General features: G+C 41.3%; 1 protein-coding gene across 1 annotated transcript in view; it reads left to right on the top strand.

Moving 5' to 3' along the window:
• The window catches only part of LOC128644246 (hydroxyacyl-coenzyme A dehydrogenase, mitochondrial-like), a 94,185-nt gene that overhangs the window by 7,477 nt on the left and 72,002 nt on the right, over positions 1–14,706 (top strand). Inside the window, exon 2 of the mRNA XM_053696928.1 lies at positions 8,003–8,131. Coding sequence (XP_053552903.1) covers positions 8,003–8,131 — 129 coding nt within the window. The remainder of the gene's footprint in view (positions 1–8,002; positions 8,132–14,706) is intronic.

Raw genomic sequence — 14,706 nt, 5'->3', positions numbered from 1 at the left:
AAAAATACCAAAATTCCAAGATGGCGTCGCCCAGTGTGAAGAACTTCACTACCCTGAACTTGAACTTTTGAAAGGTTATAATACGATGCTAGAGCTGCAGGGACAGGAGGGAAAATATCATGATGAGTAGTAACCATGCTACTTAGTCGTACACAACAGTTTAATGACAGTTTAATCATGGCTGGTTACCAAGGTCGCCACGGAAGATCGCTATTTTTTTGCAGGCAAATAAAGGAACTTTCAGCATAAAGCATTTTATACTTCCTGACTGAAAGTCCCCTTTATTCGTAGCACTGGTAAATCCTAGCGTTTCACAAACACTAGGATATACTATCACTTTATGTGTTAAGGTTCCCTTTTAATACGGTTATTCAGATGATTGATTTATTTTTTGTCACTTCATATTGTGCTACAGAAAAACAGTTTTGTGAGTAGTGCCTTGCAATGTACTGTCTCTCTTGTAAGGTGTATCCAGTCCACGGATCATCCATTACTTGTGGGATATTCTCCTTCCCAACAGGAAGCTGCAAGAGGATCACCCACAGCAGAGCTGTCTATATAGCTCCTCCCCTAACTGCCCACCCCCAGTCATTCTGTTGCAGCTCTCGACAATGGAAGTAGCATAGAGAGATGTGGTGAATTAATGTAGTTTATCTTCAATCAAAAGTTTGTTATTTTCTAATGGTACCGGAGTTGTACTATTTTAGCCTCAGGCAGAATTGAAGAAGAGTCTGCCTGTGGTCTTTGATGTTCTTAGCAGGTTGTAACTAAGATCCATTGCTGTTCTCACACATAACTGAAGAGATGGGTAACTTCAGCTGTGGGAATAGCGTGCAGGGTCTCCTGCTCTGAGGTATGTGCAGTTTTAAATTTTTCTAGAGAAATGAATATGCTAGAAAATGCTGACAATACCGGATTTATTTTAAGGTAAGCCTGATTACAGTGATTTAATAACGACTGGTATCATGCTTGCTGTAAAGGGTAATATTTTTATTATTTACTCACATTACTGAAAGATATATAACGTTTGCTTGAAGTGTATAAACGTTTTTTACATATTGGTGATAAAAACTTTATTCTGGGGCCCAGTTTTTTCCACATGGCTGTCTAGATTTTCCTAGGGATAGTTTTTTAAGGCCCTCTCACTGTGAGTACAGGTTGGGAGGGGCCTATTTTTGTTTTTGCAGCTTGAGACATCCAGCTTCCCTGAAAGAGTCCCCTGAACATTTAGGACCTCTCTAAAGGGTTTTGGTGCCTTCCAAATTCGTTGTATGGGCAGGTAGGGCCACAGCAGAGCTGTGGCAGTTTGTTGTGACTGTTTAAAAAATGTTTATATCGTTTTTTTGATCCGTTTTTGAAACTAAGGGGTTAATCATCCATTTGCAAGTGCGTGCAATGCTCTTTTAGCCTATTATACACACTGTAAAAATTTCGTAAGATTTACTGCTTTTTTCACTGTTTTAGCAGTTTCTGTGTTTTGTTTTTTTTTCTCTTAAAGGCACAGTACCGTTTTTTATTTTTTGCTTGTTCACAGTTATTAAAGTGTTTTCCAAGCTTGCTGGTCTCATTACTAGTCTGTTTAAACATGTCTGACATAGAGGAAACTCATTGTTCATTATGTTTAGAAGCCATTGTGGAACCCCCTCTTAGAATGTGTACCAAATGCACTGATTTTACTATAGATTATAAAGACCATATTCTGGCTTTAAAAAATTTATCACCAGAAGAAATTGACAAGGGGGAAGTTATGCCGGCTAACTCTCCCCACGTGTCAGATTCTATAAATCCCGCTCAGGGGACGCCTAGTACTTCTAGCGCGCACATTGCGTATACCTTGCAAGACATGGCGGCACTTATGAATCATACCCTTACAGAGATATTATCTAAACTGCCAGGATTGCAAGGAAAGCGAGACAGCTCTGGGAATAGAATAAATACAGAGCTCTCTGACGCTTTAGTAGCTAGGTCTGATACACCTTCACATTATACTGAAGCTGAAGCAGGGGAGCTTCAATCTGTGGGTGATTTTTCTGATTCAGGGAAGATACTTCAATCTGATTCTGATATGTCTACATTTAAATTTAAGCTTGAACACCTCCGCGTATTGCTCAGGGAGGTTTTAGCAACTCTGGATGACTGTGACACTATTGTAGTCCCAGAGAAATTATGTAGATTGGATAAATACTATGCAATACCTAATTACACTGATGTTTTTCCAATCCCTAAAAGGTTTTCTGAAATTATTACTCAGGAATGGGATAGGCCAGGTGTACTGTTCTCTCCCCCTCATGTTTTTAAGAAGATGTTTCCTATAGACGCCGCTACACGGGACTTATGGCAGACGGTCCCTAAGGTGGAGGGAGCAGTTTCTACTCTAGCTAAGCGTACCACTATCCCTGACGAGGACAGTTGTGCTTTTCTAGATCCAATGGACAAAAAATTAGTTATCTTAAAAAGATCTTTATTCAACAAGGGTTTATTCTCCAGCCCCTTGCATGCATTGCCCCCGTCACTGCTGCTGCGGCCTTCTGGTTTGAGTCTCTCGAAGAGGCTCTACAGGTAGAAACCCCATTGGATGATATCCTTGACAAGCTTAAAACTCTTAAGCTAGCCAATTCATTTGTTCCTGATGCCGTTGTTCATTTAACCATACTAACGGCTAAGAACTCAGGTTTTGCTATTCAGGCGCGTAGGGTGCTATGGCTTAAATCCTGGTCAGCTGACGTTACTTCAAAGTCTAAGCTTCTCAACATTCCCTTCAAGGGGCAGACCCTATTCGGGCCTGGACTGAAGGAAATCAGTTCTGATATTACTGGAGGAAAAGGTCACGCCCTTCCTCAGGATAGGTCCAGCAAATTAAGGACCAAACAGCCTAATTTTCGTGCCTTTCGAAATTTCAAGAGTGGTGCAGCTTCAACTTCCTCTAATACAAAACAGGAGGGAAATTTTGCCCAGTCCAAGCCGGTCTGGAGACCTAACCAGGCTTGGAACAAAGGAAAGTAGGCCAAGAAGCCTGCTGCTGCCTCTAAGACAGCATGAAGGATCAGCCCCCGATCCGGTAACGGATCTGGTAGGGGGCAGACTTTCTCTCTTCGCCCAGGCTTGGGCAAGAGATGTCCAGGATCCCTGGGCGTTGGAAATTGTGTGTCAGGGATACCTTCTGGAATTCAAAGCTTCTTCCCCAAAAGGAAGATTTCACATCTCACAATTTATCTGCAAACCAGATAAAGAGAGAGGCATTCTTACATTGTGTTCAAGACCTAGTTATGGGAGTGATCCACCCAGTTCCAAAGGAGGAACAGGGGCAAGGCTTCTATTCAAATCTGTTTGTGGTTCCCAAGAAAGGGGGAACCTTCAGACCAATCTTAGATCTCAAGATTCTAAACAAATTTCAAGATGGAGACTATTCGAACCATCCTTCCTATGATCCAGGAGGGTCAGTATATGACTACCGTGGATTTAAAGGATGCTTATCTTCACATTCCGATACACAGAGAGCATCATCAGTTTCTCAGGTTCGCCTTCCTAGACAGGCATTACCAGTTTGTGGCTCTTCCCTTTGGGTTAGCCACGGCACCAAGAATCTTTACAAAGGTTCTGGGGTCACTCTTGGCTGTCCTAAGGCCGCGGGGTATAGCAGTAGCCCCTTACCTAGACGACATTCTGATACAGGCATCGAATTTTCAAATTGCCAAGTCCCATACGGACATTGTTCTGGCATTCCTGAGGTCTCATGGGTGGAAAGTAAACGAAGAAAAGAGTTCTCTATCCCCTCTTACAAGAGTTTCCTTCCTGGGAACTCTGATAGATTCTGTAAAAATGAAGATTTACCTGACAGAGGCCAGGTTGTCAAAACTTCTAAATTCCTGCCGTGTTCTTTATTCTACTTCTCGCCCTTCGGTGGCTCAGTGTATGGAAGTAATCGGCTTAATGGTAGCGGCAATGGACATAGTACCGTTTGCCCGTCTACATCTCAGACCGCTGCAACTCTGCATGCTCAGTCAGTGGAATGGGGATTACGCAGATTTGTCCCCTCTACTAAATCTGGATCAAGAGACCAGGGATTCTCTTCTCTGGTGGCTATCTCGGGTCCATCTGTCCAAGGGAATGACCTTCCGCTGGCCAGATTGGACAATAGTAACAACAGATGCCAGCCTTCTGGGTTGGGGTGCAGTCTGGAACTCCCTGAAGGCTCAGGGATCATGGACTCCGGAGGAGGCCCCCCTTCAGATTAAACATTCTGGAACTAAGAGCGATATTCAACGCGCTCCAGACTTGGCCTTAGCTTGCTGCGGTCAGGTTCATCAGATTTCAGTCAGACAACATCACGACTGTAGCTTACATCAACCATCAAGGGGGAACAAGGAGTTCCCTAGCAATGTTGGAGGTTTCAAAGATAATTCTATGGGCAGAGATTCACTCTTGCCATCTATCAGCTATCCATATCCCAGGAGTAGAGAACTGGGAGGCGGATTTTTTAAGTCGACAGACTTTTCGTCCGGGGGAGTGGGAGTTCCATCCGGAGGTATTTGCACAGTTGATTCAACTTTGGGGCAAACCAGAACTAGATCTCATGGCGTCTCGTCAGAATGCAAAGCTTCCTCGTTACGGATCCAGGTCCAGGGATCCCAAGGCAGCACTGATAGATGCTCTAGCAGCGCCTTGGTCCTTCAACCTAGATTATGTGTTTCCTCTGCTCCCTCGTCTGATTGCCAAGATCAAGCAGAAGAGAGCATCAGTGATTTTGATAGCACCTGCATGGCCATGCAGGACTTGGTATGCAGATCTGGTGAACATGTCATCCTTTCCACCATGGACTCTGCCGCTGAGACAGGACCTTCTACTTCAGGGTCCTTTCAACCATCCAAATCTAATTTCTCTGCGTCTGACTGCTTGGAGATTGAACGCTTGATTTTATCAAAGCGTGGTTTCTCAGTCGGTCATTGATTCCTTAATACAGGCACGAAAGCCTGTCACCAGGAAAATCTATCATAAGATATGGTGTAAATATCTTCATTGGTGTGAATCCAAGGGTTACTCATGGAGTAAGGTCAGGATTCCTAGGATATTATCCTTTCTCCAAGAAGGATTGGAGAAGGGTTTGTCAGCTAGTTCCTTAAAGGGACAGATTTCTGCTCTGTCTATTCTGTTGCACAAACGTCTGGCTGAGGTTCAAGATGTTCAGGCATTTTGTCAGGCTCTGGTTAGAATCAAGCCTGTGTTTAAACCTGTTGCTCCACCATGGGGTTTAAATTTAGTTCTTAAGGTTCTTCAAGGGGTTCCGTTTGAACCTTTGCATTCCATAGATATTAAGCTCTTATCTTGGAAAGTTCTGTTTTTAGTAGCTATCTCCTCGGCTCGCAGAGTTTCGGAGTTATCTGCTTTACAATGTGATTCCCCTTATCTCATTTTCCATGCAGATAAGGTAGTGTTACGTACCAAACCTGGGTTTCTACCTAAGGTGGTATCTAATAAAAATATCAATCAGGAGATTGTTGTACCGTCACTGTGTCCTAATCCTTCTTCTAAGAAGGAACGTCTTTTACACAATCTTGTCGTGGTTCGTGCTTTAAAGTTTTATTTACAAGCTACTAAAGATTTTCATCAAACATCTGCATTGTTTGTTGTCTATTCTGGACAGAGGAGAGGCCAAAAGGCTTCGACAACTTCTCTTTCTTTTTGGCTAAGGAGTATAATACGCTTAGCTTATGAGACTGCTGGCCAGCAGCCTCTTGAAAAAATTACAGCTCATTCTATTAGAGCGGTAGCTTCCACATGGGCTTTTAAGAATGAGGCATCTGTTGAACAGATTTGTAAGGCGGCGACTTGGTCTTCGCTTCATACTTTTTCTAAATTCTATTAATTTGATACTTTTGCTTCTTCGGAGGCTATTTTTGGGAGACAGGTCTTACAGGCAGTGGTGCCTTCCGTTTAAGCGCCTGCCTTGTCCCTCCCTTCATCCGTGTCCTATAGCGTTGGTATTGGTATCCCACAAGTAATGGATGATCCGTGGACTGGATACACCTTACAAGAGAAAACACAATTTATGCTTACCTGATAAATTTATTTCTCTTGTGGTGTATCCAGTCCACGCCCGCCCTGTCATTTTAAGGCAGGTGTTTTTTTTATTTTTAAACTACAGTCACCACTGCACCCTATAGTTTCTCCTTTCTCTTGCTTGTCTTCGGTCGAATGACTGGGGGTGGGCAGTTAGGGGAGGAGCTATATAGACAGCTCTGCTGTGGGTGATCCTCTTGCAGCTTCCTGTTGGGAAGGAGAATATCCCACAAGTAATGGATGATCCGTGGACTGGATACACCACAAGAGAAATAAATTTATCAGGTAAGCATAAATTGTGTTTTTTCATTTCACCTTTAATCTAAATGACACACTTGTTGTAATATGACGCTCATTAAAAATGTTTTTGCAAGTTTTTCTTCTATATAGGATTAAAAGGTGCATTTCTCTTTATTTAGCAAATTATTTTGCTCAAAATAGGTTGTTTTTTTTTATTTTCGAAGGAAGATGGTTATTTAACATAAGAAGTTCAAAGAACTGACAATAAATTAGATCTGCAATCTGTGCTTAGAGGTGCAATATTATATCAGTACTAAATCGCTGTTTTATTTTTATGTTCAGAAAATAAAAATAACAAATACAATCACAGTTTTGCAAAATTATACAATTAGGTCACGGTCCTTAATGTACAATACCTATATTTTAGTATTAAACAAGGAAAAACCATGTAAGAATACATATAATAATATCTTTGTCTATGCTTGTAATGAACATAGCCCATTTGTAATGATCTACTCAATCTTAGCAGGTAGTATAATAAGGTGCTGATACGCTTATAGGTAAGCAATATAGTATTTAATAAAATGTCTAATAACCATTTCTAGACAATTATCAAAATCAAAGACTAAAGTATTCTCTCTATTTCAAGCTGATCTATAAAGGGTGCCTGTCCCTATTCTAGGGGTCCCTACTAGAGCTAGCATTCGGTGGTTGTCTAGCCCTAGCTTCCGTATACATAATCCAAGGCTCCCACAAGGAAATTAATTGTTCTTTAGTATCTAGCAAATCGGGAGCAGTGCTGCTTAATTGAAAGTAATTTATTTTATTGCGGATAAGCTGGAAAGTAGGAACCACTGATTTCCAATACTGAGCAATAGTTAATTTAACTATGGTACATACAAGGAATATGAATTTATTTGTTTTCACATTGACCCCAGGTAATGGGTTATGAAGAAGGGTCAATGCATTGTTTTATTATTAATAGAATAATACGTTTTCCTCCCATTTATGTGAATCCCTGACTTGTGTACTGTCAAAATATTTTTTCTGTACTAACCGAGGTTTAAAAGTATGTATGTATGTATGTATGTATGTGTGTGTGTCTATATTTATATATTATTTATGTTAAGCTTTTTTATGAGCTGCACTTATTCTTGTGAAAGTGCAACACACTAATATCTGTTCAAATCCAAATCTCAGTGTGTTGTACTTTCGCAGGAATAAATGTGGCTCCAAATTGAGCTAAACGGTAGGAGCGCCCTTATTCTGCATTCAGATGCTACAAAAGCATCCAAATGCACACCCCTAATATATGTGATGTATATATGTAATGTGCATATTAAAAAAATAAATAAAAAAAATATATATATATATTTTAATATATATATATATTAAAATATATATATATATTAATATATATATATATATATATATATATATATATATATATATAAATAAATATATATATTAATATATAAATATATATATATATATATATATATATATATATATATATATATATATATATATATATATATATATATATATATATATATGTATGTGTGTGTGATCTCAAATTCCAAAGATATTTAACAAAACAAATGTGTGTGTGCTTAAAAAAACAAAAACACTGGAGTCAATTAATAGCTTATCTTATGTAATGTGTAGTTTCCTGCATGTTTAATTCTGCTTTCTGTTTTACCAGGTGGCTGCAGCTACAGGTCACACTGTGGTATTAGTGGACCAGACAGATGACCTTCTGAAGAAGTCTAGAAAAGGCATTGAAGAGAGTCTGAAAAGAGTGACAAAGAAGCTGTTTGCAGACAAGCCTGAGGTGACATTCTGGTATTTTATAGTTCCATTTCTAACAAAATAGCATTGCGCATAATGAAAAGCACTTGCTCCCCATATGGTTGCAACTGCTTCTTTTGGTCCTGGCTGAATTTACTTTTTATATCATCATCCTTTAGCTGGTTTAGTGGTGCTTTTGGTTATCACTGTGACACACACACACACACACACTACTTTTAGCTCCAAGAAATATGTATAATAAAACAATGATCTTTTGGTGAAACTCCTAGAGAATTTTTTTTTCTTCAAGCCACAGGGACAATGCACTCAAGCAAGCAGCTGATCTTGATATTCTTTGCTGAAAAGCATATCTAGATATGCTCAGTAGCTGCTGATTGGTTGCTGCACATAGAATCCTCGTGTGATTGGTTCAACATGTGCATTGCTTTTTCTCTAACTAAGGATATCTAAAAAAATTAAGCTAAATAAATAATAGAAGTAAATTGTAATGTTGTTTAAATTTGTATTCTCTATCTGAATAATGAAAGAAAGAAAGATTTTGGGTTTAGTGGCCCTTTAATTGTATTTAAAACTGCTGCAGGAACACCCTTTTAAATGGGCTTGCTGCTATGTCTGTTTCCCACTTGGCTGCTTTTCTATAGCCGCTACTGCAGTACTGAGAATCCACAACGCCATTCATTTACTAGTGGGAATATCACTCCTGGCCAGCAGGAGGAGGCAAAGGGCACCAGCTTGCTGCTATGTCTGTTTCCCACTTGGCTGCTTTTCTATAGCCGCTACTGCAGTACTGAGAATCCACAACGCCATTCATTTACTAGTGGGAATATCACTCCTGGCCAGCAGGAGGAGGCAAAGAGCACCACAGCAAAGCTGTGAAGTGTCACTCCCCTACCCATAATCATCAGTCATTTTCTTTGCCTCTGTTAATGGAGGAGGTGAAGTTTGGTGTCTGAAGAAATTCATTCCTTTTTCGGGTACTTTTCCCTGCAAGCAAGGATTTTGGTTTAGCTGAGTCCACGTCAATCTCTTCAGTAGAGTAGTGGTGGCTTTTAAGCAGTTAGGAAGTTGTGAGGTAGTCCTTGCTTTATTTCCTAACACATTGCTGCCCATGGTACAGAAAGCCAGAGTTGGTTACTCTGTTCTTTCTTTTTCTATAAGTCTCTGTAAGGAGTATGTGTCCTTTCGCGTCTTGTGAGCTGTCTTCCTGCCGGACAGCATGACTGCAGGTTAGTGCTTTTGTCTTCTAGGTCTTGGAGACTTGCACTTCAGAAGAATATTTCATATTCAGTAGATGGGGACATTTTTAAAATCCTTTATACAGAATTCTCTTTGGCAGTGGGCAGGCACATTATGTATGCTGAGACTAGGGGTTAATCTTCCTTTTATTGGGATGTTTTTCCTCTTTGGTCTAATTTTGTTGGCATTTGGTTTTCTTTACTTGCTTAGCTAGAACAGGCTAACTAACAGACTGCTTGAGTTTGAAACCATCTTATGTTGTAGGCAGAGGGAAACTCGCGGCTTTTACTTGCTGCGTAATTTCCTCTCTCTGCCGGTCTTGTGACTTTTCTCTCCTGTCGGATATTCACGTAGCAGAGCGGCGTCATTGAATTTCAGTCTCTTCAGTTTCGATCTACTATACAATCGTTTTAGAGACTTCTGGCAGCCAAATTGTGTATAAGTGTTACAGCTGTGGTATTAAAAAATTCTTAAAGTGACAGTGTATTTAAAAAAATTCTACAATTTGGGGATTTTTTTTTATTTAGTATTATGGACATGGAAGACTCTCTCTTTTGACAAATGCTTGTTATTTCTAGAGGCACAGATTTGTTTTGCCTATGCAATTCTGTGCTGCATGCTTAGCTAGAACACTTCAATTTAAAGATAAATTGTTGCCTGCTGAGCCCAATGTCTCTCAGGATGATTCTGTTCAGGCCATGCACAGCTTTCTCCTCAAACGTCCCAAGCCTCTATGGCGTCACATACAGTACCCTGCAGTTCCTCTCAGCCTCCTGGAGGAGTTTATTTGCCTGCAGATTATGCTGCACAGGTATCTTCTACGGTATCTGCAGCATTATCTGCTTTTCCTATGCTGGGAAAACACAAGAGGAAAATTAGACATTCAGATAGTAAGGTTTCTGTTCTACCTACTGCTATGCAGGTTACCCTCCATCATAAGTCTGATGAGGAGGATGAGTCAGTAGCCTCTGAGGGTGAAATCTCAGATTCGGACAGTATTATTCCTTCGTCTGATACTGAAGAAGTAAACTTCAGTTTTAAGCTTGAACGCCGTTGTGTACTGTTAAAGGAGGTATTGACTACTTTGAACGACTCAGATACTTCTGTCGTTGCCAACCCTAAGAAGTCTAGTCAACTTAATAAATTCTATGATGAGCCTTGCTTTGTGGAAGTTTTTCCTGTCCCAGACCGTGTGACAGAGATTATTTCACAGGAATGGGAGAAGCCAGGGATTCCTTCCTCCCCGTCTCCCGTATTTGAAAAGATGTTTCCTGTTGCTGACTCCATTAAAGATTCTTGGCACACGGTGCCTAAAGTAGTAGGGGCTATTTCTAAACTGGCTAAGAAAGCTATGATCCATATAGAGGCTAGCTGCTCCTTTAAGGATCCCATGGACAAAAAACTGGAAGATTATTTGAGGAAGATGTATGTTCATCAAGGTCTTCAATGGCAACCTGCAGTTTGTATTGCCACAGTAGCAAGTGCGGCATCTTATTGGTGCAACGCCTTGTCTGAATCAATTTTAGTAGAGACTCCATTGGAGGAGATACAAGATAGAATTAAGGCTCTCAAACTAACCAATTCCTTTATTTCTGAAGCTAACATGCACGTTATTAGACTGGGAGCCAAGATGTCTGGCTTCACTGTCCTAGCCCGCAGGGCATTGTGGCTAAAATCTTGGTCAGCTGATGTTACCTCTAAGTCCAAGCTTCTGGCGCTTCCTTACAAGGGGTAAGACCTTGTTCGGACCTGGTCTGGCAGAAATAATTGCTGATATTAGGGTGGAAAAGGGTCTTTTCTACCGCAAGACAAGAAGAACAGACTCAAAGGACGTCAAAGTAATTTTCGTTCCTTTCGTAACTACAAAGGTCAAAAGTCTTCCTCTCCCTCTTCCAAGCAGGAGCAGTCCAAGTCTTCTTGGAAGCCCAATCAGTCTTAGAATAAGGGGAAGCAATCAAAGAAACCCTCAGCTGTGTCTAAGTCAGCATGAAGGGTCGGCCCCCATTCTGGGATCGGATCAAGTGGGGGGGGCAGACTTTCCCTGTATTTTCAAGCCCGGAGACTAGATGTCCCAGATCCTTGGGCCGTGGACATAGTATCTCAGGGTTACAAAATAGAATTCAAAACTTACCCTCCCAGGGGCAGATTCCACCTATCAATATTATCTGCAGACCAGGTAAAAAGAGAGGCATTCTTGAACTGCATTCATGACCTTTCCTCCCTGGGAGTGATTGTTTTAGTACCAGTAAGGTAACAGGGTCTAGGATGCTATTCAAATCTGTTTGTGGTGCCCAAAAAAGAGGGAACTTTGCAACCCATTTTAGACCTAAAGTGCCTCAACAAGTTTCTCAGGGTACCGTCCTTCAAAATGGAAACCATTTGTTCCATTCTTCCTTTGGTCCAAGAGGGTCAGTTCATGATGACCATAGACCTGAAGGATGCGTATCTTCATGTTCCCATCCACAGTGATCATCACAAATTCCTGAGATTCGCCTTTCTAGACAAACACTTTCAGTTTGTGGCTCTTCCATTTGGCCTTGCCACAGCTCCCAGAATTTTATCAAAGATTCTGGGGGTTCTCTTGGCAGTGATCAGGTCTTGGGGAATTGCAGTGGCGCCCTACCTGGACGACATATTGGTTCAGGCACCATCTTTTCAACAAGCAAACTCTAATACAGAGATCTTGTTGTCTTTTCTACATTCCCACGGTTGGAAAGTGAATCTGGAAAAGAGTTCCCTTGTTCCAGCTACAAGGGTAGGTTCCTTAGGGACCATAATAGATTTCCTATCTATGAAAATTTTTCTGACTGCGGTTAGAAAATCCAGAATTCTCTCCTACTGCCTCTCTCTACAGTCTACTGTTCAGCCATCAGTGGTTCAATGTATGGAGGTAATTGGTCTGATGGTCGCTTCCATGGACATCATTCCCTTTGCTCGATTCCATTTGAGAGCTCTCTCCCGTGGTGGCTTTCTGAGGACCATCTGTCTCAGGGCACATGCTTCCGGAGACCTTCCTGGGTGATTGTGACCACGGACGCCAGCCTGCTAGGCTGGGGAGCAATCTGGGACTCGTTAAAGGCGCAGGGATTATGGACTTGGGAGGAGTCTGCTCTCCCCATAAACATCTTGGAATTGAGAGCGATTTACAATGCTCTGATGGCTTGGCCTCAATTGTCCTTAGCCTGGTTTATCAGGTTTGTCGAACAGCATCACTTCAGTGGCTTACATCAATCACCAGGGAGGAACTAGGAGTTCCTTAGCCATGAAGGAGGTAGCACAGATTATTCAGTGGGCAGAAGCTCACAATTGTTGTCTATCTGCCATCCATATTCCTGGAGTGGACAACTGGGAAGCTGATTTCCTAAGCAGACAGACATTTCATCCCAGGGGGTGGGCTCTCCATCCGGAGGTGTTCTCTAGGTTAACCCTCAAATGGGGGGTGCCGGAGTTGGATCTGATGGCATCTTGGCAGAATGCCAAGCTTCCAAGGTACGGTTCAAAGTCAAGAGATCCTCAGGCCACTCTGATAGATGCTCTGGCAGTTCCTTGGGATTTCAGTCTAGCATACCGTTTCCTCCATTTGCGCTCCTTCCACGGGTTATTGCTCGTATCAAACAGGAGAGAGCATCAGTAATTCTAATAGCTCCTGCATGGCCTCGCAGGATCTGGTATGCAGACCTAGTGAAGATGTCATCTTGGCCACCTTGGAGGTTTCCTCTGAGGAAGGACCTTCTAACTCGGGGTCCATTCCTCCATCCAAATCTTATTTCTCTGAAGCTGACTGCTTGGAGATTGGTCGCTTAGTTCTGTCTAAGTGTGAATTTTCTGAGTCGGTCATTGAGACCATGGTCCAGGCTCGTAAGCCTGTTACTCAAAAAATTTACCATAAGGTATGGCGTAAATACCTTTATTGGTGTGAATCAAAGGGCTACTCTTGGAGTAGGGTCAGGATTCCTAGAATTTTGTCTTTTCTCCAGGAAGGTCTGGAGAAAGGGTTGTCAGTCAGATAATGCAGAAATGTGACCTTTCAGAGAACTATTTTGTTACAAAAGCATCTGGCGGATGTGCCAGATGTTCAACATTTTTGTCAGGCCATGGTCAGAATCAGGCCTGTGTTTAAGCCTGTTGCTCCTTCTTGGAGCCTTAATCTTGTTCTTAAAGTTTTGCAGCAGGCTTCATTTGAGCCAATGCATTCCATAGATATTAAGATGCTATCTTGGAAGGTTTTGTTTCTACTGCTATCTCTTCTGCTTGGAGAGTTTCAGAACTCTCGGCTTTGCAGTGTGATTCACCTTACCTTAACTTTCATGCGGATAGGGCGGTTCTTCGTACTAAATTGGGGTTTCTTCCTAAAGTGGTTTCGGATATAAATATTAATCAGGAGATTGATGTTCCTTCTCTCTGTCCCAATCCTTCTTCTTATAAAGAACGTCTGTTGCACAACTTGGATGTTGTGCATGCTTTCAAATTCTACCTACAGGCGACTAAGAATTTTCGCCAGTCTTCTGCCCTGTTTGTTTGTTTCTCAGGAAAGCGTAAGCATCAAAAGGCTACTGCTACTTCTCTTTCCCTCTAGTTGAGAAGTATAATTCTTTTTGCTTATGAGACTGCTGGAGAGCAGCCTCCTGAGAGAATTACAGCTCATTCCACTAGGGCTTTCCCCTCTTTTTGGGCTTTCAAAAATTAAGCTTCTGTGGAACAGATTTGCAAGGCTGGAACTTGGTCCTTTTCTAAACTACAAAGGTTTACAATGGCACTACTGTGGCAGTCCCCACAAATATTAAGTCAGTTAACGTCCTACTTGTTGCACATGAATTCTGCCCCAAGTGGAGTGAATTACGTTTACAAACTGTGGGTTGGTGCTCCGCATTAATTGGAACTATAGCAAGAAGGAAGTGGATAGAAGATCCACTGACAGAATGCAGCTAGCACTCTATGCCTAGGCTGAAAAGGCGTACGATCCGGTTATAGTTAAAACATAACTTTTATTAATATGTTGATTAAAATACGCACAAACATACATACATATATTAAAATAACCACTCTGTTGCGAGATTCTGTATAAAGGTGATGGCTAGATATTTTTAATGTGGGCCTAAGGTATTGGATGCCGTCACCTATAGAAATATAATAATTAAGATTTAGTAAATTAGGGGATTCGTTCTCGTCACCTGTGATCAAGTAAATGTAATGTAGGGAGACAGAGTTAACTTGCTAATTTTACGTAAATCCAATGTATATTACGATAATGCTCAGTCTGAACTCAGCTCCCCTACATATATATGTCTGTTAGTATTATGGTGTACACAATATCTTGCACAGTGGGTTTTATGAAGAAACCAATACTTAATCTTGTAATAG

The sequence above is a fragment of the Bombina bombina genome, unplaced genomic scaffold (assembly GCF_027579735.1).
Source record: "Bombina bombina isolate aBomBom1 unplaced genomic scaffold, aBomBom1.pri scaffold_660, whole genome shotgun sequence".
NCBI lineage: Eukaryota > Metazoa > Chordata > Amphibia > Anura > Bombinatoridae > Bombina > Bombina bombina.
The sequence above is the reverse complement of the archived record's forward strand: the minus strand, read 5'-3'. Positions and strand labels throughout refer to the sequence as shown.